Raw genomic sequence first — 19,714 nt, 5'->3', positions numbered from 1 at the left:
CCCCCCAATAAAAAAAAAGCACCACCCGCTAACATTTGGAAAATCAACAGAGGACTATTTCCTTTCTCTTTAATTTTCACTCACACACTCAGATGAATGAGCCAGGAAGGGGGAGACCTCAACAGCCCCTTTAGACGTGGGGCTGAATTGATGGGATTGTGATTTGTAGGATTTCTCCACTTAGTCCCTGCCTCCTACTTGCTCTCCAGCCACTCCAAAGTCTCTTCCCCTCTCTTTAAGCAGCGATTTCTTTCAATCTCTCTCTCTCCCTCCCCGTGTCTCTCTCCCTCACACTCTCCCTCTCTCTCCACATACACTCATCTCCCCGGAGAGAGAGAGGAGAAACTCAACTCCCAAACACCGACCAGATGTCGAAGAAACGCAAAGCCCTGGAGGGCGGCGGAGCCCGGCTCCCCCCCGAGGACCCCAGAGCCTGCTTTGGGGCCGGCGAGGAGCAAGGTAGGGCGGCGGAGGCCTGCAGGTGGCCGGCCGGCCGACACCACACCGGGGTGACTTTGGCGTTTAGGCCAGGCTGCTCCCACCAGCGGGCTGGAAACCGCAGGGCTCTTCCCACCGCACCGACACTGAACTTCTGAGAGGGGAAGGGTTAAGGGGGGCAAGGGGAAGGGGAGAGGGAAGGGAGGGTGGGAGGGGGGCGGCGGGTCTGCCGAGCGGTCCAAGCTGCCATCCCCACTGCAGTTTGTCACTGGCATGGGCATAGCCACGCTGCCTCGTTGATTTGTAGCTTGTGTAAATCTCTGTTTGCAGGGCGCTCCTAGCTTGGGCAGCGAATGAGCTATAGGCACCTAATATATACGTTGTGGTTTTGCGTGGGTCCAGTTTCCTTCACCAAGCCCCTCTCCCTGGTGCGATTTCGGTTGCGTCATGTTGAGGCTTCAAACGCTGCACTTGCAGCGCACTTTGCATCCAGCTAAAGTTGGGTTTTCCCCAGCTTTGCTGCTTTGCTGTAATTTTCGAGCTCCAAGTATTTGTGGTGAAAGCTGCTCTGTACTTTTTGACAAGATAATATCAACGTAGCAGTAGAGTGGTGTAAAATCAGCTGTGCGCACAAGTGAGAGGGAGTTCTGCAGCCAAATTTCTTCTTGCTGTTCAGTCAGCCCAGTGGGTTCCCTTCCTTTGTGTTTATTCTGACTAAGTGGGCCCAGATGAACCAAGCTGAGCTACGGGGCTCCGGGCTTGTGGCTGTAATGCAGAGAGGAGAGGAAAATACCGGTTGGATTCAGAGCAGTGTTTCAGGCTGTTGCGAACGGCTCTGGAGGCTACGGTGGGAGATGGTGGGTGTGTGGTGGGTTCAGACGATGATGTGAATATGTCTCTGTGCATGCTCAAATTCAGAAATGCGGTGCTTTTGCCTGGGCAGGTGTACGCAGAGCAGGGAGGGATGGAATGAGTGTGTTCTCCAACATGGAGTCCGTGGCCCTTTTTGTAAGGGATGTGAAAGATCATAATGTCACAAGTCACCCAGATCATGAAATTCAGTCGCCACCATGGATGTTTTTGCTTTTTGCAAGGAAATGTCTCCAGCACGGTGGCTGGTGTGCTCTTCTGGTTTTATTAGAAAGGAGCACTGGTAGTGATTCACCATCTCTCTCAAAAGACATGGTTTAGGGTTTATGTGGTTGTTGGTTTTAAATTGCTTGGCTCTCCCACAAGAAAATAAGATCCACGTTCATATTTTCTTACCATTTCTCTGCTTAAGACCAATCTTGACATAGGAGGGACGTTTTCAGACCCTGTGAATGACTTTATTTGCATGACAGTATTCAATGTTTTTGCAGTATGGAATTTTGCTGTTACTAACCTGGAAAATCTTACCTCTTTGTCAGCAATGGAGGAGGTTAAACACAGAAAGGGCATTTAGCATAGACCTGAAAGTTGGCTATAGATTACACGTAATTTTAATTTAAATGTATGCCAATAGTGGGTGTAGGAGCACCTTACACATTATTGTGATGCAGTGATGTGTGCCTGTTTTTCTTTTTTTTTTTAATTCCTTTTTTTTTTTTTTTAACTCCACAGTAGTATTTCCTATAACACTTCTGGTTATGTAACAAGAAACAGAAAACAAAATATAACTTTAAACCAGGATTTTTTTACTTTATTTCAGTGTGTACAAAACAAATGAAATGGAGAGTGAAAAAATATTTAATGAAGCATTGATGTCTATTTTAAGAGAGTAAATAAGGTATCATTTTCCTCGTAAGGGGACACAAGGTATTTTGTAAATCAGACTGATTGAAAACCTGTGCTTGCACCTAGGTAATCCAGGCTTGCGTCGTCTCTGACACAATAAATGATGAAATTAAATTAAAAATGTAGTTTTATTTCTGAGCTCAAATTTATTTTTGTGAACTTTTATTCTGTTTATTTTCTCCCTCCTATTTTACAGGAAGGAATGTTGCTTGTTAATTACATTGTCTGTGACTACGTAACTGTAGAAACCATTAAGTGTGCAATGTATCACAATGTAGGGAGTGTATTTTCATGTGAGATGGTGGAAGTGAAGCTTTCTTAAGGCATGAGATGTGCAGGTAATTTTTTGGGATTATTCTGAAGTATTTCACTATGAAGCACTGTGCTCTTACAGCAGGTTTGCTACCTCCGTGGAGAAGGCATACTTGCTAGTTTGGAGGGAGAGCGTGTAGTATTTGCCCAGAAGTATGGAAAAGCCATGTAACTCCTGGGTTTTAGCGTTAAAACTTGTGTGCATTGGGAGCAGGGAGGCGGGGAAGGGGAAATGGGCATTAGTAAACGAAGGGAAGAAAAATAGAGAGCTCAGATTTCTGGAGGCTGCCAAATCCTGTGTTCCTGCAGAAGTCGAATGCAGAAGCCCTGCTGTCCTCAGCTAATGAGGTGACTTCTTTTGGTGACAGAGTGCCTGGATCCGGGTCTGCCATCTTATGTCTCCATGTCACCTGGTCAGCTGAGGGCATGCATTACTAACAGATGAATCTCAGACCCTTTTAAGGGTCTGCGCTTCTGTTTTTAAATCTTGAGAGAGTGCAGACTAATTCTTAGCTGCTCCAGACTGTGTTGGATATTTGGCCAACTGAAGTGTGCGCTTGCGGAGTTTCATTCAGTTCTTGTTTATCCTCACTTGGCAAAGCTGTGGGTGGACAGACACTATGTAGGCCACGATGCAGATTTTTCAAACTTCCCTGGTGTGGTTTTGTTTTTACTCTTCTTCAAAGTATTTTATGAAGGACTCTGTAATCCATACTGTAACCTTGCCTTTTATTATGGGGTCTGGCGCTATATGTTTCAAGCCTCACTGGTGTGGAGAGGAGATAAGGGATGAGAGTACTCAGCATCTCCCACCTTCTCAATAGTGAGAGCCTGAACCTGTCTGTCTAACTTAAGGCACTTCACTGCTTCACCTCATTAAGAGGTGAACTCCTGAGGCTCATTCCCATAATCTGTGGAGACACAGTGGCATTTCTGGGGAGAATTCAGATTTGTACGTAAGCCGAATTGCCTCTCGGAGGTGCCCCTTTCTTTTCACTGACTGTGCACGGAGCCTAGGGTAACTACGCTGTTTTACTTGTACCAGTCTAAGTGGCAGAAACTCCAGCAAAGCTGATGGCGTCTTAGCAGAGGAAGCAGATATGGTCGTTCAGTGCAATACCCAGCATGGAGAAGGTGGGATTCGTCTGTTGAAACGCAGCTCTCTGGACTCCCTTTATAGTCAAGAAGCAGAACGTTTCCAGGGAGCAATTAATCTCTTCCTGAAGTGGAAGTCTACATTTAGTCAGCAGGATCAGATCTGAGAAATGCTGTTTCTGCCAATTGAACAGAAAGGTAGTGCAAACATCTAGAATGGATGTGGACAACTGTATTTCAGGAGATGTCTCCTGCCTTTTGACCAAATCTTTCAGGCTTCAGTGCAAGTCAAACGGCAAAGATATTTTTTTTTCAGCTCCATTTGAAGCAGAGGTCTTCCCTTCTGGCGATAAACCTTTTGCTCAAAATTTTAGCACAAAAAAATTGAAGAATGATCCTGTTTTCTGCAAATTGCTGTTTTCTCCGAATGTGTTGAAAGCTAGTGTGGAAGATGTAAAAATGGAGGGTGTTGGTTTAAAAACAAACAAATAAAATGTGGACACTTCTCAAGACCAAATGCAACATGACATTGTGCCTAAATTATTCAGTAATGCTGCTTCTGGATATAGTATAATACATTATTTTGGAAATTTTCTTGCAGAGATTTTTGACCATGATGGATTCGGGGAAGGAAAAATCTCCAAATTCTCACTGGGCTGCTCTTTCTCTATTTGGAATGCATATGAAGAGAAATAAATGCATTTTTTCTTCCACCTCCCCTGTGGTCCAGTTGTTCAGGGTGCTGAATGGTCTCCATTGTCACAAATATGAGTGATAGTTGAGGGTTTTCTGCACTTTACAAAATTGGTCTCTAAAGAGACAACTGTTGCAAAACTTTCCAGAGGCAAAGTTGAACTCCTGTCTGCCCAAGGGTAACTTTTAAGATGTGATTACGTTCTTTGAATTCAATGGGACCGGCCATGTGCACAAAAGTTAATCACGTGCATAAGGAAGTGTTTGCAGGATTTTGAGGGTCTCAGTTATTTTTAACCAAAGCCCTCTTGAGGGTCACTGCTACGCAAAGGCTACTTCCCTAGTAATTACTAGGGGGAGCAGTTTATACTAAACTGTTCTCTCTGACTAATACTAGATGATTTATGTGAGTGCTTAGCATTCACGTTTGTCTTGAACTTTGGTATTAAGTTATTGATTATTATTAAATTTTATTTTGGGATCATCAGACACAGGAAACGAAGTTCTGTCCTGATATTGAAGGCTTACATTGGTGTAATGGAAATCAGTATTGAACCCAACTTCTGAATGACAGTTTCCCCCCCGTACTCGTTCTTCATCAATACAATTAAAGTTACAGTCTTTACTCCATTTGTTGTTTTATCATGCAAGTGACTATTGGGATTCCTTCGAGCTCTGCACGCTGCTGTCGATGTTCATGTTTCTCTGATACAGTTGGAAAAGCAAAAGCAGTTTTTCCCTTGTGTGTGCGATTTGAGGCTTCAGTTTCTCCCGTACTTACTTTTCTCCATCCTCTGTGTCCTGGCCATTCCTTTCTTTCTGCTTAGCTTCTGATCCCTGAAACAAACAAGCCCTCACTGCCTCTGGATCCCCACTCTGGAAGATCTGGCTACTTGGAGTTAAGGTGTTTAGTGACGGTGGCTTATGTGTTTGTGAGGGCATGGGAAAGGGACGGGAATTATTGTACAGCTTGGGTTTTGTGCTGATACTGTAATAGCACGGAAAAAAAGTGATCCTTTTGACTCTGGTCAGAGGAAAAAGTTTTTGTGTCACCAAAAAAAAAAAAAAAAAAAAAAAAAAAAAGAAACACCACAACCGCTTTTTAAGGGCTTTGTTAATGGAAAAGAAACCATGCTTTCCAAAGCTGATTAGCTCAATGGTTACTGGTAGTTTCCTGTGTAGATTTTTATTTTTGATCTCTTTCTCCTGAGATGGTCAAGGATCTGCATTCCAGATGTGAATGATAGATGGGGTCTAACTTTTGGTTTCAGAGGATCAAATTCAACATGCTGAAAAGGAAGACAATTTTACCAACCCACTTCAATGTATGCGAAGCTGCAAACTGAGAATGCTGGAAGACGTAAAGCTAAGGAGAATTCAAAACATTTGGGAAGAGAGAGTGGGGACAAGGTATATATACTGTGAAAAAGCATTGTAAGCACTCGCTGAAAAAAAATGTCTTCCTCAGGTGTTGTTGCTGGGTTGCCTTCCCAGCCACTGTCTCATAAAGGCTGTTGAGCTTTTCTGTTCCTGTTTGATTCAGCAAGGTATGTTAGCGTGTGCCTCAGTATAAGTTTATGAGCCTTGTTTGAAGTAAAATACAAAGGCTAATGCTTGAGCGTTTTGCTGAGTTGGTGTTTCCATGTAGGAGAGAACTTTTCTGTCCAGCAGTTCAGTACTGCCTAGTACAGCTCGGTCCTGAGCTGCTGCTACCAAGATGTGAGGTCACTATCTGCATTCTAGGAGAAAAAAGCTGTCCCAGCTGACGTTGTGAGGCAGAGCCGTAGGGAAAGGGGCGATATTTTAAGTACTTGACATAGTTGCTTTGGTTGGAAAGTGTGACTTTGGGTGAATTACTGAATCGCCCTATAAATAAATTTATCCAAACATTTTAAAAATGGAGATGACTTTTTAATTATTTGTGGGCACTTAGACATTTCAGCTATGCTGGTCATGTAGTGTGTATGGTAATGCTATAAAAATGCCTAGTGAGTCAGGAATCGAAATTTCAGCGAAAAGCAGCGGAGAAGTCTCCTGAGTGCCTTTTAAAAATGGGACTTCAGTTAAATAACCAGCCTTTCCGTGAAAAACATCTCGTGAAGCTTTGTGGTAACTCTTTGAGACTCTGAGCTCCATGAAGTTGTACGATAGTCACTGCGATGATGGTGCTGTAGCCCCATTTCCATCTGGCTGTGAGTGCAAGATGTTAGTACATCCTCCGGGTGTACTAACCTGCAGATGGTGATACTCCAGTGTACCAGTAGGTGTTAACACAAAGTAGCAAATGCTGTTAAACGGAGTCAAGTTGCGCAGTAGGCTGGGTCCATACCTGGTGGTTGCTGTCTCCCTACCTAGAGACTCAGTGGGGAGAGAGCAGCTCTGAAACAGATCTTCAATGGAGACATCCCCCTGACTGCACAGGGAGCTCGAATGGCCTTCCAGAGGGGACTGGGGCTAGTCTTTGGAGACCCTGGCCCTCACCTGGTCTCAGGTGTTCCCCTGATTGTAGAAGTGCTGCCTGGGTAATGGAGACCCTGGCAGACAGAGAAGAAAGGCTCTTGACTTAGGATGCCTTCTAAAACTTGCAGAAAAAGCTAAATAGGGAGGACAGTCATAAAGGTGAAAGGATTATAAAAGAAGCGAAATTGACAATGTAAAAACTTTGCAGGTTTCCTTTAATTTCTGGTAGAATGAAAATGTGTATGAATCTCCTGGATTTACAAACCAGGTGTTGTATTGTTTCTGTTTGTTTTCCTTAGCCACTCTCCTCTTTCTGTAAATAAATACATAAATGAAGCTTCTTCCCTATTCCTGGTCAGCCAAGGAATAGATATCTGCCCTTACTATGACATGTATGAGGGAGAGTCCCGGTCTCCCTGTCATGGTGTCCACGTTCACCTGATCACCCAGTGTTGGCAGGAGGCTGTTTTATTGATGATTCCACCTTGCCATGGTTCCTGAGTCCAGTGCTTCTATATGGAAAGGAGGAGAGTTGTGCAAGCCAAGTGACACGAATGCAGATGTCTTTATTTTGTTAAAGGCATTGTGTTGTTCATATGCAAACCCAGAGACTGTTAATAATCTGTAACAAAACATTTGTTTATTAATAAAGTCGCTTTGTGTTTTCACCCTCTGGCCTTAAAGTTTTTGTACTATTTGGGCATAATCCTGTTTTTAAGTTACTAGTGATAATGCAAAAACCTTGGCAACTCAGTGAGCAACAGTTGTGGCTTTATGCTGGAGGAGGAGAAGAGGGATGCTGTCTGGGTTTGATGGGCTAGAATATCGTCGGTTTGTGTGTTTATCAGTTCAGCCACAGTGTGGTGGCTAATCATGTTGACATTTAAGGTGTGCCTACACATTGGGCAATTGAGCTTGTGTTCCTAAGCTCATTCCTAGGATGTCTGCTAACATGTGGAATGAGCAGCTGTAGTTTGGGTGTCAAGCTGTATTAAAGCCATCCACACTGTGTTTTAGTTGAGTACCGTAACTCAGCTGAGGGGCAGTTGGTAATAGATTGATTCTTACATTGTTTTTCAGTTAGTGTTGGCCCCAGATGTAATACAGGAAAATTAAAAATGAAAACCAGTACAGTACGGATCAGAGGTGGAGGAGTCATACGTGTCAGCAGTATGAAATGATAATTATAAGAAATGAGAGAGGAAACAAAGATAATCCTCAGATTGTACTTGGAAAGCACTAATAGATGTTCAGCCTTCAAGGGATGGCTTACTTAAGTTTAGAGATGAAGGTAGAAAAATGACAAAGCAAAGATGTCAAGGCACCTGGAAGAAGGCAACCTCTGCACAGGCATAGGCTAAATGTCAGAAGAACACTATTTTCAAGAATAACCCTTTTTCATAACCATTTTTATGCAATTTTCTTAATCTTTGTGTAGCTGTTAGGTTAGCATAACAAATTAATATCTGTGCAAGATAAGCAAATTGACTGTTCTGTTCTGTTTGTGATCAGGTTAGCTTTCTAGACCTTGCACGTGGAAAGTCTGATTATTTTTCACTTTTAGTCTTCATTCACCTGCATTATTATTTTTTTTTTTCATATTTCCTTTAGCATGGATACAGCTAAGATATAGGCTTATGTGCTCTATAATTATTATTCAGGCTTTGCAGATCTGCTCTGTATATTGTTAATCACTTTCCAGTGTTATGCTTTGTAACTAAGGATTGCAAATGAGTAAGATCAGATGGTAGGTCTGTTCTAACTGTCCATGCAGATTCTTCAGCTGTCTTTGGGAAAAAAAATAAAATAAGTTACAGGTGATTTCAACTTTGTGTGACCTTGCCAGAAATGGAACTGGGAGCACTCACACCTAGAAACTGTCAAGAAGCAATTGAGTAAGTGGCCTTCCTCCTGCTTTTCAGCTGGTTTTTGCCATCTATATAAGGCTGCATGAGTGCTTCTAGTCTCTTTCAAGGCCAAACCAAAAAAGGGCTCAGAGAGTCCTATCGTGGCTTGTCTGGGCAGTGGTAGCTAGCAGGTGAACGCGCCTGCAGGGCATGAAGAGTTTCCTCACTTGTTGGAGGGGGGGGGGGGGGGGGGGGGGGCAGAACCCCCGGTTGTCGCGCCTTGGTGGGGGGGGGGGGGGGGGGCAGAGCTGTGGACTGTTCTCACAACTCTGCTGCTCTTCCTCAGCATAAGGAAGGCCTTGCTTCTTAAGAAGCTCGGTACCTTCTTGGAAATGCAAGAAATGTTGCGCAAGAAAGAAATTTTTGCATTGGTTAACTCAAGGCCCTTGCCTTCAGTGTTTTGGGGATGTTGTGGATTTTTTGTTTTGTTTTGTGCTCTTTACAGCATGTGAAGGATTGCAGCATATTCTTGCAATGGAACTTCTGATTCCAGGAGACGGCGCTGTGGCCCATGTAGGGTGTTGAGGCAAATCATTGGATTTCATTGCGTTCTGGGCATGGTACCTGAAACAGGCTAATTCTTAAGATTCAGGTACTTTTCTGTAGAAGGTCCTATTTGAATGTTGGTCCTTCTTATACCATTTGTCCTTTGACTTGCATAGTCTGGTAGTTTCAAACTGAATATGCTTACCTTAGCATAAGGAAGTTTGAAAATACTTGCGATTTCAGGGCTGTATGCAAGAACCACGTGCAGAGATTTGGACAGGGAGTTGAAGGTGCACGTGAGAGACAAGCACTTGACTAGATGAAAAGCCTACAGTTGGCGTATCAACAATGGCAGCATACAGCTCCACAGATTTAAAACTACACAGGAAGACAGCTGTAAGCTAGCCACACACCTTCCACTGCCACATCTGGGGGAAGGAAAGACCCACTGCAGTTAGTCTGGGTAGGTAGGGAGAAAGCCACAGGTAGTCATCTTTCCCTCTCTACTCTGTGAAATACAAAGCCACAGTCCTGACTGGTGGTAGCTGCTACTTGTGAAGAAGCCTAAATGTACACCTCTGCTAATGCTGCACATGCAGCTTTGGAAAAGATTTTCATCAAGATGTGAAGCTGCTAAATCCAAGGAAGGGTGGATTAACACTGGGAAGAGATCAATGTAGTTATACATATATATGCTGCATACAACATTTTTATTGGGTTTTGAAGGGCCAAAAAATCTAGATAATCCTTCTTCTAGGCTTTTGCAGCTAATGATGCAAGTGGCTTTTGCTATGCGGCTTCTTTCAGGATGCTCTTGACAGATGCCATTCATTCTGGGACTGCAACCCAGGCATTGGGTGCTCCTGAGATTTTCCTTGGTAGGATTATGTCTTCTCACCTTCTCCTTGTATCACTCCCAGGTAAATGGAGAGTAATTAGGAACAGGCTGTGCCTCGCTGGTTTTTAAAGGCAGATGATGTGTGACACAACCTTTTTTTTTAATCATCAAAGAATGAACCTGCCTATGGCAGGGGGGGTGGAACTCATGATCTTCAAGGTCCTTTCCAACCTAAACCATTCTATGATTCTGTGATGTCAGTCATTTTCAGCTGGGAAACTGCCGAATAAGCACCACTAATCCCAAAGGATTATATATTTCTAATTTGGGATTATTATAGGCTATGAAGGAAGGAGAAAGAAAAAAATGTAAAGCTTAACATGAAGGAATATTTAATTTTATTCAGGAAACATTTTGGCAAAAATCCCCTGGATCTGCACAGAACCTACAGATTTAAGATGTCTTTGCACAGCCAGAGGCTGAGATCATGGCTGTCTAACTACAGTTGGATATTTTCATATCTGCCAAGTTTAGCCTTAAATAAATAAATGAAAAAAGGTCATGCTTCATGCTTTGTTCAAACTCTCGAAATGGTTCTCACTTAATATTTTAGGGGATAGTGACCTCCCTTTGAAGATACTGTCCTCCTGCTCAAAATCCTGCATGGAACCAAGAAAGCAGCTGTTTAAATGAAGCCATGAAATGTCTGAAGGTACTTTCTGGAATCCCCTAAAATGACCCTGGTTCAAGAAATATGCCCTATTTACTGTGAGGAGTGCAGTAAAGTCAGTCACTGGAAATCTATTAGTTGTGGGCAATTGCAAGCGCGTTACCCAACATTAACCCACAAAAAGGAAAATTAACACAGTTAAGAGTAGTTCTTGCCAGGGAAAGATGAACAAATAGGAGCAGAAGCTGAGTGGGAAGCTTCTAGCGGCGGGGGGGGGAAGGGGGGGGCTGTAAAGATCATCTGTTCAGAAGTGCTTTTTTACTTCTCCCCCCACAACTCCCCAGGTATCTCTCTCATTTTTTTAAAGACACAGATGCAAATATACCTAATAGCTACTGTGAAATCTGTAATAAGGATCAACTAGCCAGGAGGCAGTTTTCAAGGACCACTGTGATCGAGGGTAATGTTTTTACAATGAGGTCATGTCCAAAGGCAGCCTCAGCTGATTGCAAGCGTGTACTTGAGCACTGAATAGCCACCTTGTCTTGCGTGGTCCCTGCTCCAAAGAGCCTGCAATCTAATAAATCTGGCACACACATACAGGGCTGTATTTTTAAAATTGCTCATTTTATGGTTTTGGGGTTTGGTTTTTTTTTGTTTGTTTGAAGTCATCGAACTCTTCCATCTTTATCTTCCTCTATTTACTCTTCTCTGTCTTAGTACTCCAGCAAGTGAGTTTTGTGCAAAGTGTTTTTCTTTACCTCGCAGAAATACTATCAAGTCCTGTGAAGACAACCATGAGATGGACAGAAGGGAGCAGGTAACAAGGCAGAGAGTGTTTTCTGGTAGACCTGCAAGGAGGGCAGGAAGATGGGCAAGGAAGTTCTGTCTGCTTGCTCCTACCTTCTCCTGTATTTATAGTTTCCTGATACTATTTCACTTTTCCTCAGAAAGGCCCATCTTGTGATACTCCGCTGCATCTGTGCTCTGCGATAATGCTGCTGTTCAAATGGCAGGATGGAATGGGGCATGTAGGTGAGCGAAAAATAATCCCAAGTCAAACAAAGTCAATTAGGATTTGGCCAGAATATTTTGCTTCAAGACTTCTAAGACAAAAAAGCTCAGAAAAAAATGTCTCGCCTTGTTGTGCTATGTTCATAGTCATGGCAAACCACGTAGTGTCTTAAGTGGCATTTCATGACCTTTGATGCAATGACCTCTGTTTCCAAATACATATCGACTGTTCAAATCTTTGCAGGCTTGTCATGACTCAGCTTGAATGATACCAGTTAGTTTATACAAATTAAACTGTGAAATAGCTTATGCGTCATTCTGGTATGGTAGGGTGGTCCTTTGCACTATGTTACTATTTGAAGGTAACTCTTCTTCACCGAGTTTAATATCCCATCTCCTTTTACTAAAAGCAAAAGTCAGTATTTTTGAAAGTAATATTAGACCTACAGAAATTCTTATTTGATCATCCTTGCTTTTATCTGTTTGAAAATGCTTTTCTTTAAAAGAAACTAAATGTTCTTAGTGTTTTATTCTGCTGTTAAAAGTCTATCTCTTACCAAAAAAAAAAAAAAAAAGAGGAGGAGAGAAAAGGTCATTCACTCATTGAAGCACCTTACGGGGGGTATTTAGACACCCTTTGTTACCAGAAGGGAGTATTGTTTTAGGACAGTTGGGTTTTTTTGTTTATTTTCTGCTGCCCACTATTCTAGCGGGAAGGAAACAAAACTCACCTGATGATCAGGGAGAGTGGTTTACTGGGGGTTTTTTGGTTGGGTTTTATTTTTTGGGCATCATGCAGGGGAATTTACGAAAGATAATGGCCTTGGGTAAGCGTTACTGAGGAGGATGACACTGACAAGGCTATAGTAGTACAAGTTTTATTATAGAGTTTTGTTTGACCATTGGAGCTTTTTGCCACTGGTTGTGGTGCTAGGTAAAGTGGGGAGGGGTTTCATTATGGCTGTTGGAACACAAGTTGTATTTGCTTCCTTACAATAAAGGTACAATAAAGATTTTACACAGATTTATTGAGAATGGAAATCCGGGAAAAGATTCCAAACAGGGAATACTGTGACTTCGTTTTACAGCTCCCTTCACCACATTTCTGGTGTTTCATGTTGGATTCTTCCTTTTTAGTTTTCCCCTGTAAAATGATTTTCCAAATTCTCTTGCAGGACACTGTGCTTTCCTCCTCTCCAATTGTTTATGCCTAATTTAGAAAACCTAAATAAGTGCTATGATAATGTATAAGCTAATGATTTTCCTTAACCATTTTCTTCCATCCTCCAGATGTCTCTGGAGTACTACATGGTACAGAAAGCTCATTTTGAAATGAGTGCTGGGCTGGACTGTAAACTCCATAACTACTTGGATGTCAGTTGGAGGAAAAATCATGTCAGGTCATCACTGGAAACTGCTGGCACAGCTCTGCTTTTCAGTAACTTTTAGTTCTCTTAAATTCTCTGATTTTACTAGAAGATAGTAAGAGACATTAAGTAACTCCTCATCTACCTTATATCCTTGCATGAAAGGGAATGCTGTGCTGGTGCTGTTAGGAGTGCTGTTGAACTGTACAGCTGTGGTACTGCGGGTTATTACAGATGGAATATGCCTGGAGCATGGTGTTTGTAAAACTCCAAAAGCTATTACTAAAGTCCTGCATAAGTTTTTAATATTTGTAATGATATGCCTACACAATATTAATACCAGGTTAGGCTTGTGGGGTTGGTTTGTGGGTTTTGCTGTTGGGTGGGGTTTTTTTGTTTGTTTGTTTGGTTTGGTTTCTGTAAGGAGCTTTTTGTGCTTTAACTGTCAAATTTGACTCAGGCGGCTTCATTTATTTTTATTTAAGCGATAATCAGACATGATGGGTCTTGTGCTATCATAACCAGCTCTTCGGCTGAGGTCAGAAGGTATGAACTTCAGCTGTTTCATCAGCTCGGTGAGACTGGTAAAAGCAGATATTCTCTCTCACAATTTGCTAATCACTGATGAGCACAACGACAACAAGCCAATGCTGAACAAACCCAGATGTCTTTGTGCTGCCTACATGTTGTTGTAGTTGTACCCATCTTTGTTCATCTTGCTTTCTTCTGCTTTTTGATCCTGATAAAAACTGTTCTTCCTTGTCCTCTTTCTAAATCTACCTGTGCTGCTCAGAAAGCTGCTCATGCTTTCTAGACCATGAGTGATCACCATCTTGTCAGATCTGAGACTTGGTGAGGAGTGGGGTTAGGGACTGAAGAAGGAAAAAAGAGACGAGTCTTGCTGTCATCTCCGTCTCATTCTGCAGGCTTAATTCTGCTATTTCGTATACTGGTTTGTTGCATTTGGGCATTTGTATTTTAAAATAACTTAAACTTAGGAGTCTGTTTGTCAGATAGCAGAAGATGGGAAGCACCTACTCCAAAAAAAGCTACCTGAATTATCCAGTTGAAGCAGATGATACTTAGTAAGAGTTCAAGAATGTACCGAAGGAACGGGGGCAATGGTTACAAGAATGGAGCGATATATATATATATATTTAGTAATAATAAAAATCATGTGCTATACTTGGTAAGTCTGAAACCTCTCTGTGGAAAAGCTGCTTCTGCCCTGTTTTGTCATACCCCAGAATTCCTCAGCTTGACTATTGCTATTGGTTAACTGCAGGCCAGAACTTCTCTACCTGCCAGAAGAGATACTTTTAGTTGCTGGAATCTGTAGATTTTTTTTTCTTTTCTTCTCTAAGAAAATTACTTCTACCAGCGTACCAGAACTGATTTTAAATTGGTAATTTTAGATATTATATTGGTATTTAGCTTTGTTTTCCAAATCTAAATTATGAAGTGCAATACTTTGATTACGGAAATAAAATGCTATTCCTACCTATGCTCAAATTCAATGTTGTCCTTGCTGAGATGGCACAGAACATAGTACATGACATTAAGCCACATCCTTACATAGGGAAAATCATTAAAGTTAGAGGTATTGCATTGGCCAGTACAATTGGGCTCTGCTTAACTACTGTAGAGCAACAAATTGATGCTGGTTGTGAAAGGGAGATTGGGATGAACATTCATTCACTGTTCTCGCCCTTGCTTGAGCTGGTGAGGGGCCTACTGTGAATATTCCTAATGTGATGTTTAAGGTGATTGAATTGAATCTGGCATGAGACTCTAAGCAACAGATATCAAAATAAATACTCACTTTTGAATATAGTGTGTAATACATTTTTTAAATGTTTGCTGAACATGTTTTTCTGTAATAAACTTCTACAGTATTCAAATGTCTTCTGTTGTCTTTTCATGGAAGTTTCACATTTCAAACACCTTAAGCGTGTTGTGAGAGTCCTTTCACCGCAGGAGGCGAATTATCCAGATTATCTTTATTGTGAGTGGGCTTCTTGCTTTAGTAGGAGTTGCAAGCAGCCATGTTCTCTATTTTGACAGTTCTACCTTCACGTTAGTCTGGGAGTCAATTACTGTTTGAAAGTCTGGCTTTTGACTTTTTCCAAACTTATTTTTTTCTCTTCTGAGGACTTTCTTTTGCCTCCAATAGTAGATCATTTATCTTATGGTAGTTTGAACAGATGTTTCATATAAAGGTTACTGACTTCTCCCGCTTCTTGTTTAAGTGACAGGCAGTTAGTATAAACAACCCCTTCGCCTTGGAAAATTCTTTGTATCGCCTTGGGGTGGAAGGGAAAGGAGGGATTTTTGGGAGGCAGGATTGTTTGTTTTTAAATAAAATGGACATTTGAGACATGTCTTCTGTTGTGTTTACTGGAACTATCTCCCAACTCTAGGATCTGCTGGAGTGGGACTATCACCAATTAAAGCAGTGAGCAGTGGTTGCTTTGCCAGAAGAGACGGCTCAAGTGCTAGGTAGGAGGGCCAGCTTCCATGGTGTTCCAACACACACACACACAAAAGAAAGCTGAGAGCAAAGTCTTTAGGAAATTTGTAAAAGGCAAACATTTTCCCTGCTTTTTGCTAACAGTATTGCCCATTCGCCTGTAATTTTTAGATTGAAGCCAAAGAGCACACTCTCTTAGCAGCCTTCACAAATGATCCCTCCACCTGTAGCAATCTGCTCCATTGAATATGGTTCCATTCTGGCCTGTTGTGTTGGAAATGTACACTATTTGTCAATGGAAGCTTTTGGGACATTGCTAGTAATGAAGTGGTAGGACAGGATTTGGGGATTAGCCACGGTCCAGCCATCTTTCATTTGCTGATAGCTTTCTATGGTGAAGCTCCTCTTGAAGATCTCTTTCCATTCAGACTTGTGCACAATTCAAAGTCAATGTTTATTACCGTAGCTTAATAAAAAAGTCCCAACTAGATTGGTCCCAGCTAGAATATCATGTAATGATATTTCTTTCATTTGTTAACAGTCCTCATACATTTTTTTTTCAATAATAGTTTTAATAGTCCTTGTTACTTGCACAGGTTTTCTATCTCAATTTAGCTTCTACTAGGGCACAGACGCCAGCTACAGTTAGGTGAGAGGTGCTGTGTGGTGTGAAATATGGAAGAAGCTTGGTATCAAGGAAGAAATGGGATCTCCAATTTCACTGAGGTCAGGGGGTCATAGAGCAGACGGGCTTCTCTATCCTGGAGTCTGCTCGTGCCACTGCATAGGCAGGCGGTTCTAGGGGCTTTGCTTTCAGCAAAGTCTGATATGCAGACCACTCTTAGACTTCTTGAGATTTTTGCTTGCCCAAAAGCTCCTTGTTTTGCAGTAATGTCTAAAGGCTGCTTGCTGGTCCTGCTGGAAAGGTATGGTTCCCAGATTTTTGAATGACAATTTCCCCAGCAGGCTATTTTTCTTTCGCTCGTTAATAAATTGACTTAGTTGTCTGCAGAGGTCCCCAACTATGGCTCCATTTCCCAAAAGAGAGAGGTAGACACTTTTCCCAAATCTTCTTGGGACCCCACAGTCTTTGCTGTAAGTCACAGCCCTGGTAGGTGCCATTATCCCAAGTGCTGTACAAACAGAAGTCATGTAACAGTTCCTTCTTCAAAGAGTTTGCAGATCAAAACAAAAAAACTGATAATGAAGCAAATATTTAGGTAAAGCTAGATTCTTAGATAATATCTAAGCCTTCCTTAAAGTGCACTCCAACATAATCATCTTGAGAAGAAAGCAAATATCCACCAAGAGTTGGTTCCTTTTTAGGAGTAGATGGTCCACTCAATGCGAAGCAGAAACTCTGTGGTTTAATCCTGAATTTGGAGACTCTTCAGTATTTGAGATGCTGACGTTTATGTTTTGGTTCTGTCTCCGGGTAGGAATTTGCACCAATTCTTCAGGTCTGGCGTAAGCTCCTGTGTGGCAGTGTCACCACCAGTGGTACTGAGGGCTCTCTCTGGTACAAAGGGTAGATGTGGACTTCTGTTCTGCATCTGAGGAAAGAGAAGTGGTTTAAAGTGACATTTAACTGGGGAAGGTCTTTCATAGACTTTAAACACCTTTGTGAGTAATACCAACCTTCTGCACTGGTTGAGGGGATACTGTAACATTCCCTGAAATGCCAATAGTACTTAAGCCTTGCTTTGATCCTGCTCCTTCGAAGTCCAGCGTGCTGCCTTCAGCAGCACTTTTGAGATCCCTAACAACAAAGTGGTCTTTCTTTTTTCTTCTGTGTTTTGGCTGGCATATCTTTTACACACTGGAACCAAAGCTTTCGGGTTTCTTTTAGACCTCTCTGTCCTGTGGCTGTGTTTTGAGGGGTTTGCCCCAAACGTTAAAATTGTCCCTTCTTCCTTTTTTACTTATGAAATGAAAGCATAGTCAGTCAAGGTTTTGAAGTGTAGGTCTCTTTCTTTTCTTCCTATGTTTACTAGGTTTTTTTTTTAAAAAAAGATTCTTTGTGCCCATTTGCCCAAACGCTCATCAATCAAAGAATAATGAAGTGTGAAGTTATTAACAAAGAGGGAAACTTGTGGTGTGGCCGGACTGCTGGAAAGAGCAGCAATGTAGATCCTCCTGCTACGGGGCGTATGGCAGTGAAAGCAGAAGAGATGGGAGAAGGAGAAGAAATTAATGTTAGGTAGGGAGTAGCAAAAAGTATGGTCTATTTGTGAGGAGTGTGTTGCTGTATATGCCCCAGTGAAGGCTGACTGGGGCAACTGGGGCTGAGATGGGGCATATTTGGCTGACTTGGTCTGGGAGGTTAAATAGTGACAGATGGTTCACATGGTTTTCTAATGGAGGAGAAGGTATGAAGCACGTCTGTGTTCGCGTGAGAGAGCGCCAGAGCTCGGAGGATTGATTACGTGCGAGAAGTTTAACATATGAGCGCAGTGTTTGTGTGCAAGCATGCAGAGGCAGGAGTGTTTGTGTCAAAGGATGCGTGTGTGAGAGAATGTGTCTAGCTGGCGTATGTGCTTACACAAGGGGGTTCTCAAGTTGATGTTGTAGTAAGAGAGAACCTGAACATATTTGTGTAGGCTGCTAAGTTTTGTTGTGGTTTTTTTTTTTTTTTTTAAAGCTGATGTAACTTGCCTCACTGTAAAACTATAAATGCTGCAAAGATGTATGTCCCTGCTGAAATGATCTTTCCTGCAAATATTATAAGTTCTTGAAACCTCATTATTTTTAATAAAGCATGCTGTCATAGGACATAAAAATTTCTCTTCTGATGTTTTTAAGTATGATGAAGCCAAGGTTTGGAGTACATACCTAAGTCATAACATATAGAAGGCACTTAATTTGTGGACCATTACAACATACTTCGGGTCATGTTATGGCCAAAGGCTGTGACTTAATTTACCCAAAAAGTATTGTAATCACATTGAAATGCACTTCCTGAAGTCTCTTACTGTTTTTTATGGGCTGATTTTTAAATTTTTTAATTTTTTAATTTTATTTATTTTTTTTTTACAATAAGAAAACAGTGAAGAGTGTGCATTTACTAGGCACGATGGATAAGAATCTGATACTGCTGACAATCTGTCAGGAAATGTTGGTTCTAACCAAAATTTTCCAGTCATGTTATAAAGTATAGCCTTGCATAGTAGTGTTTCATTTAGCTAGATTACTTAATGAATAAATAAAAAATTTGGCCAATACTGCTATGGCTTAAAAATCATTGTCAAGAATCATCAGGATTGTACCAAAGCTTCACAACAGCCTCCCAGCTGTGTGGTTCAATCAGAATACTTCAGAAGAGTGAAAGCAAATAAATTTGGACAAACTGAGAGTATGCCTTAGCAAAATCAGTTTGATGTTATGCTAGTCCTTGTGTTGTTTTATCATACTTTTCAGACCTGCTGTGTTCTTTTTTCTCATTCATGGTCAGCGTATTGAACTCATTCTGGGAAATCTTCTATGCAGTCCCTAAATTCTTCTCAGTATAACACAACCTGTCCTTCAGAAATGGTTCTGTTTCTTTCTCTGTTTTGGATTGGGTTTTTTTTTGTTGTTTTTGTTGTTTTTGTTGTTTTCTTATTATAGGGCAACCTGTGATGAATTTACTCCTCTACGACCTGAACTCACTGCAACAAACAAGAAATCTATGAAAAATTAAACCTCCATCCTAGTAGTAAGAGTCTAGTTGCAGACATTAGTCTAGGAGCAGTTGGTTGGGAGTAGGAAACTGAACATTTTTTAAGGATGGCCTCACTTTGGCTCTCAGCTTACTGAACACATTGTAAACTTTTTTATTCTAATATATATAAAAATAGCATGCCAAGAACAGCTAGAGAGAGAGGTGTTGAGCATGAAGTTAGGATATTCTTTTTTTAACTTATTAGATAGTCTGACACGTTAGGCTGCTGCGGTCATACTGCTCCCCCATCAGCTTTATCCTGCTAAGGAGGGAAAACCGTTCAGTAGGAAACTGCCAAGTTGGAGTTGGGTGCTATTGAGAAGTCCCGTGGGAGTCCGTAACTTCCACTCCATGCGGCAGGAGTGCCCTTGCACACTGTCGGGAGCAGTCAGCTACTGAAAAAATTGCATTGTAGTTGAGAAGTAAGAGGAAGGGTCTTGATTACTCAGGGGTGGAAGAGTTGATGCCGAACAGCCAACGTAACCCTG

General features: G+C 41.7%; 1 protein-coding gene across 1 annotated transcript in view; it reads left to right on the top strand.

The window, feature by feature from the left end:
• The first annotated feature begins 368 nt into the window (after positions 1-368).
• PDE10A (phosphodiesterase 10A) overlaps positions 369-19,714 on the top strand; it is a 393,315-nt gene continuing 373,969 nt past the window's right edge. The window contains exon 1 of the mRNA XM_009891448.1: positions 369-459. Within this exon, the coding sequence (XP_009889750.1) occupies positions 369-459 (91 nt within the window). The remainder of the gene's footprint in view (positions 460-19,714) is intronic.

Source organism: Charadrius vociferus, unplaced genomic scaffold (assembly GCF_000708025.1).
Source record: "Charadrius vociferus isolate BGI_N301 unplaced genomic scaffold, ASM70802v2 scaffold68, whole genome shotgun sequence".
Classification (NCBI taxonomy): Eukaryota; Metazoa; Chordata; class Aves; order Charadriiformes; family Charadriidae; genus Charadrius; species Charadrius vociferus.
This window is presented reverse-complemented; position numbering and strand designations above follow the sequence as displayed.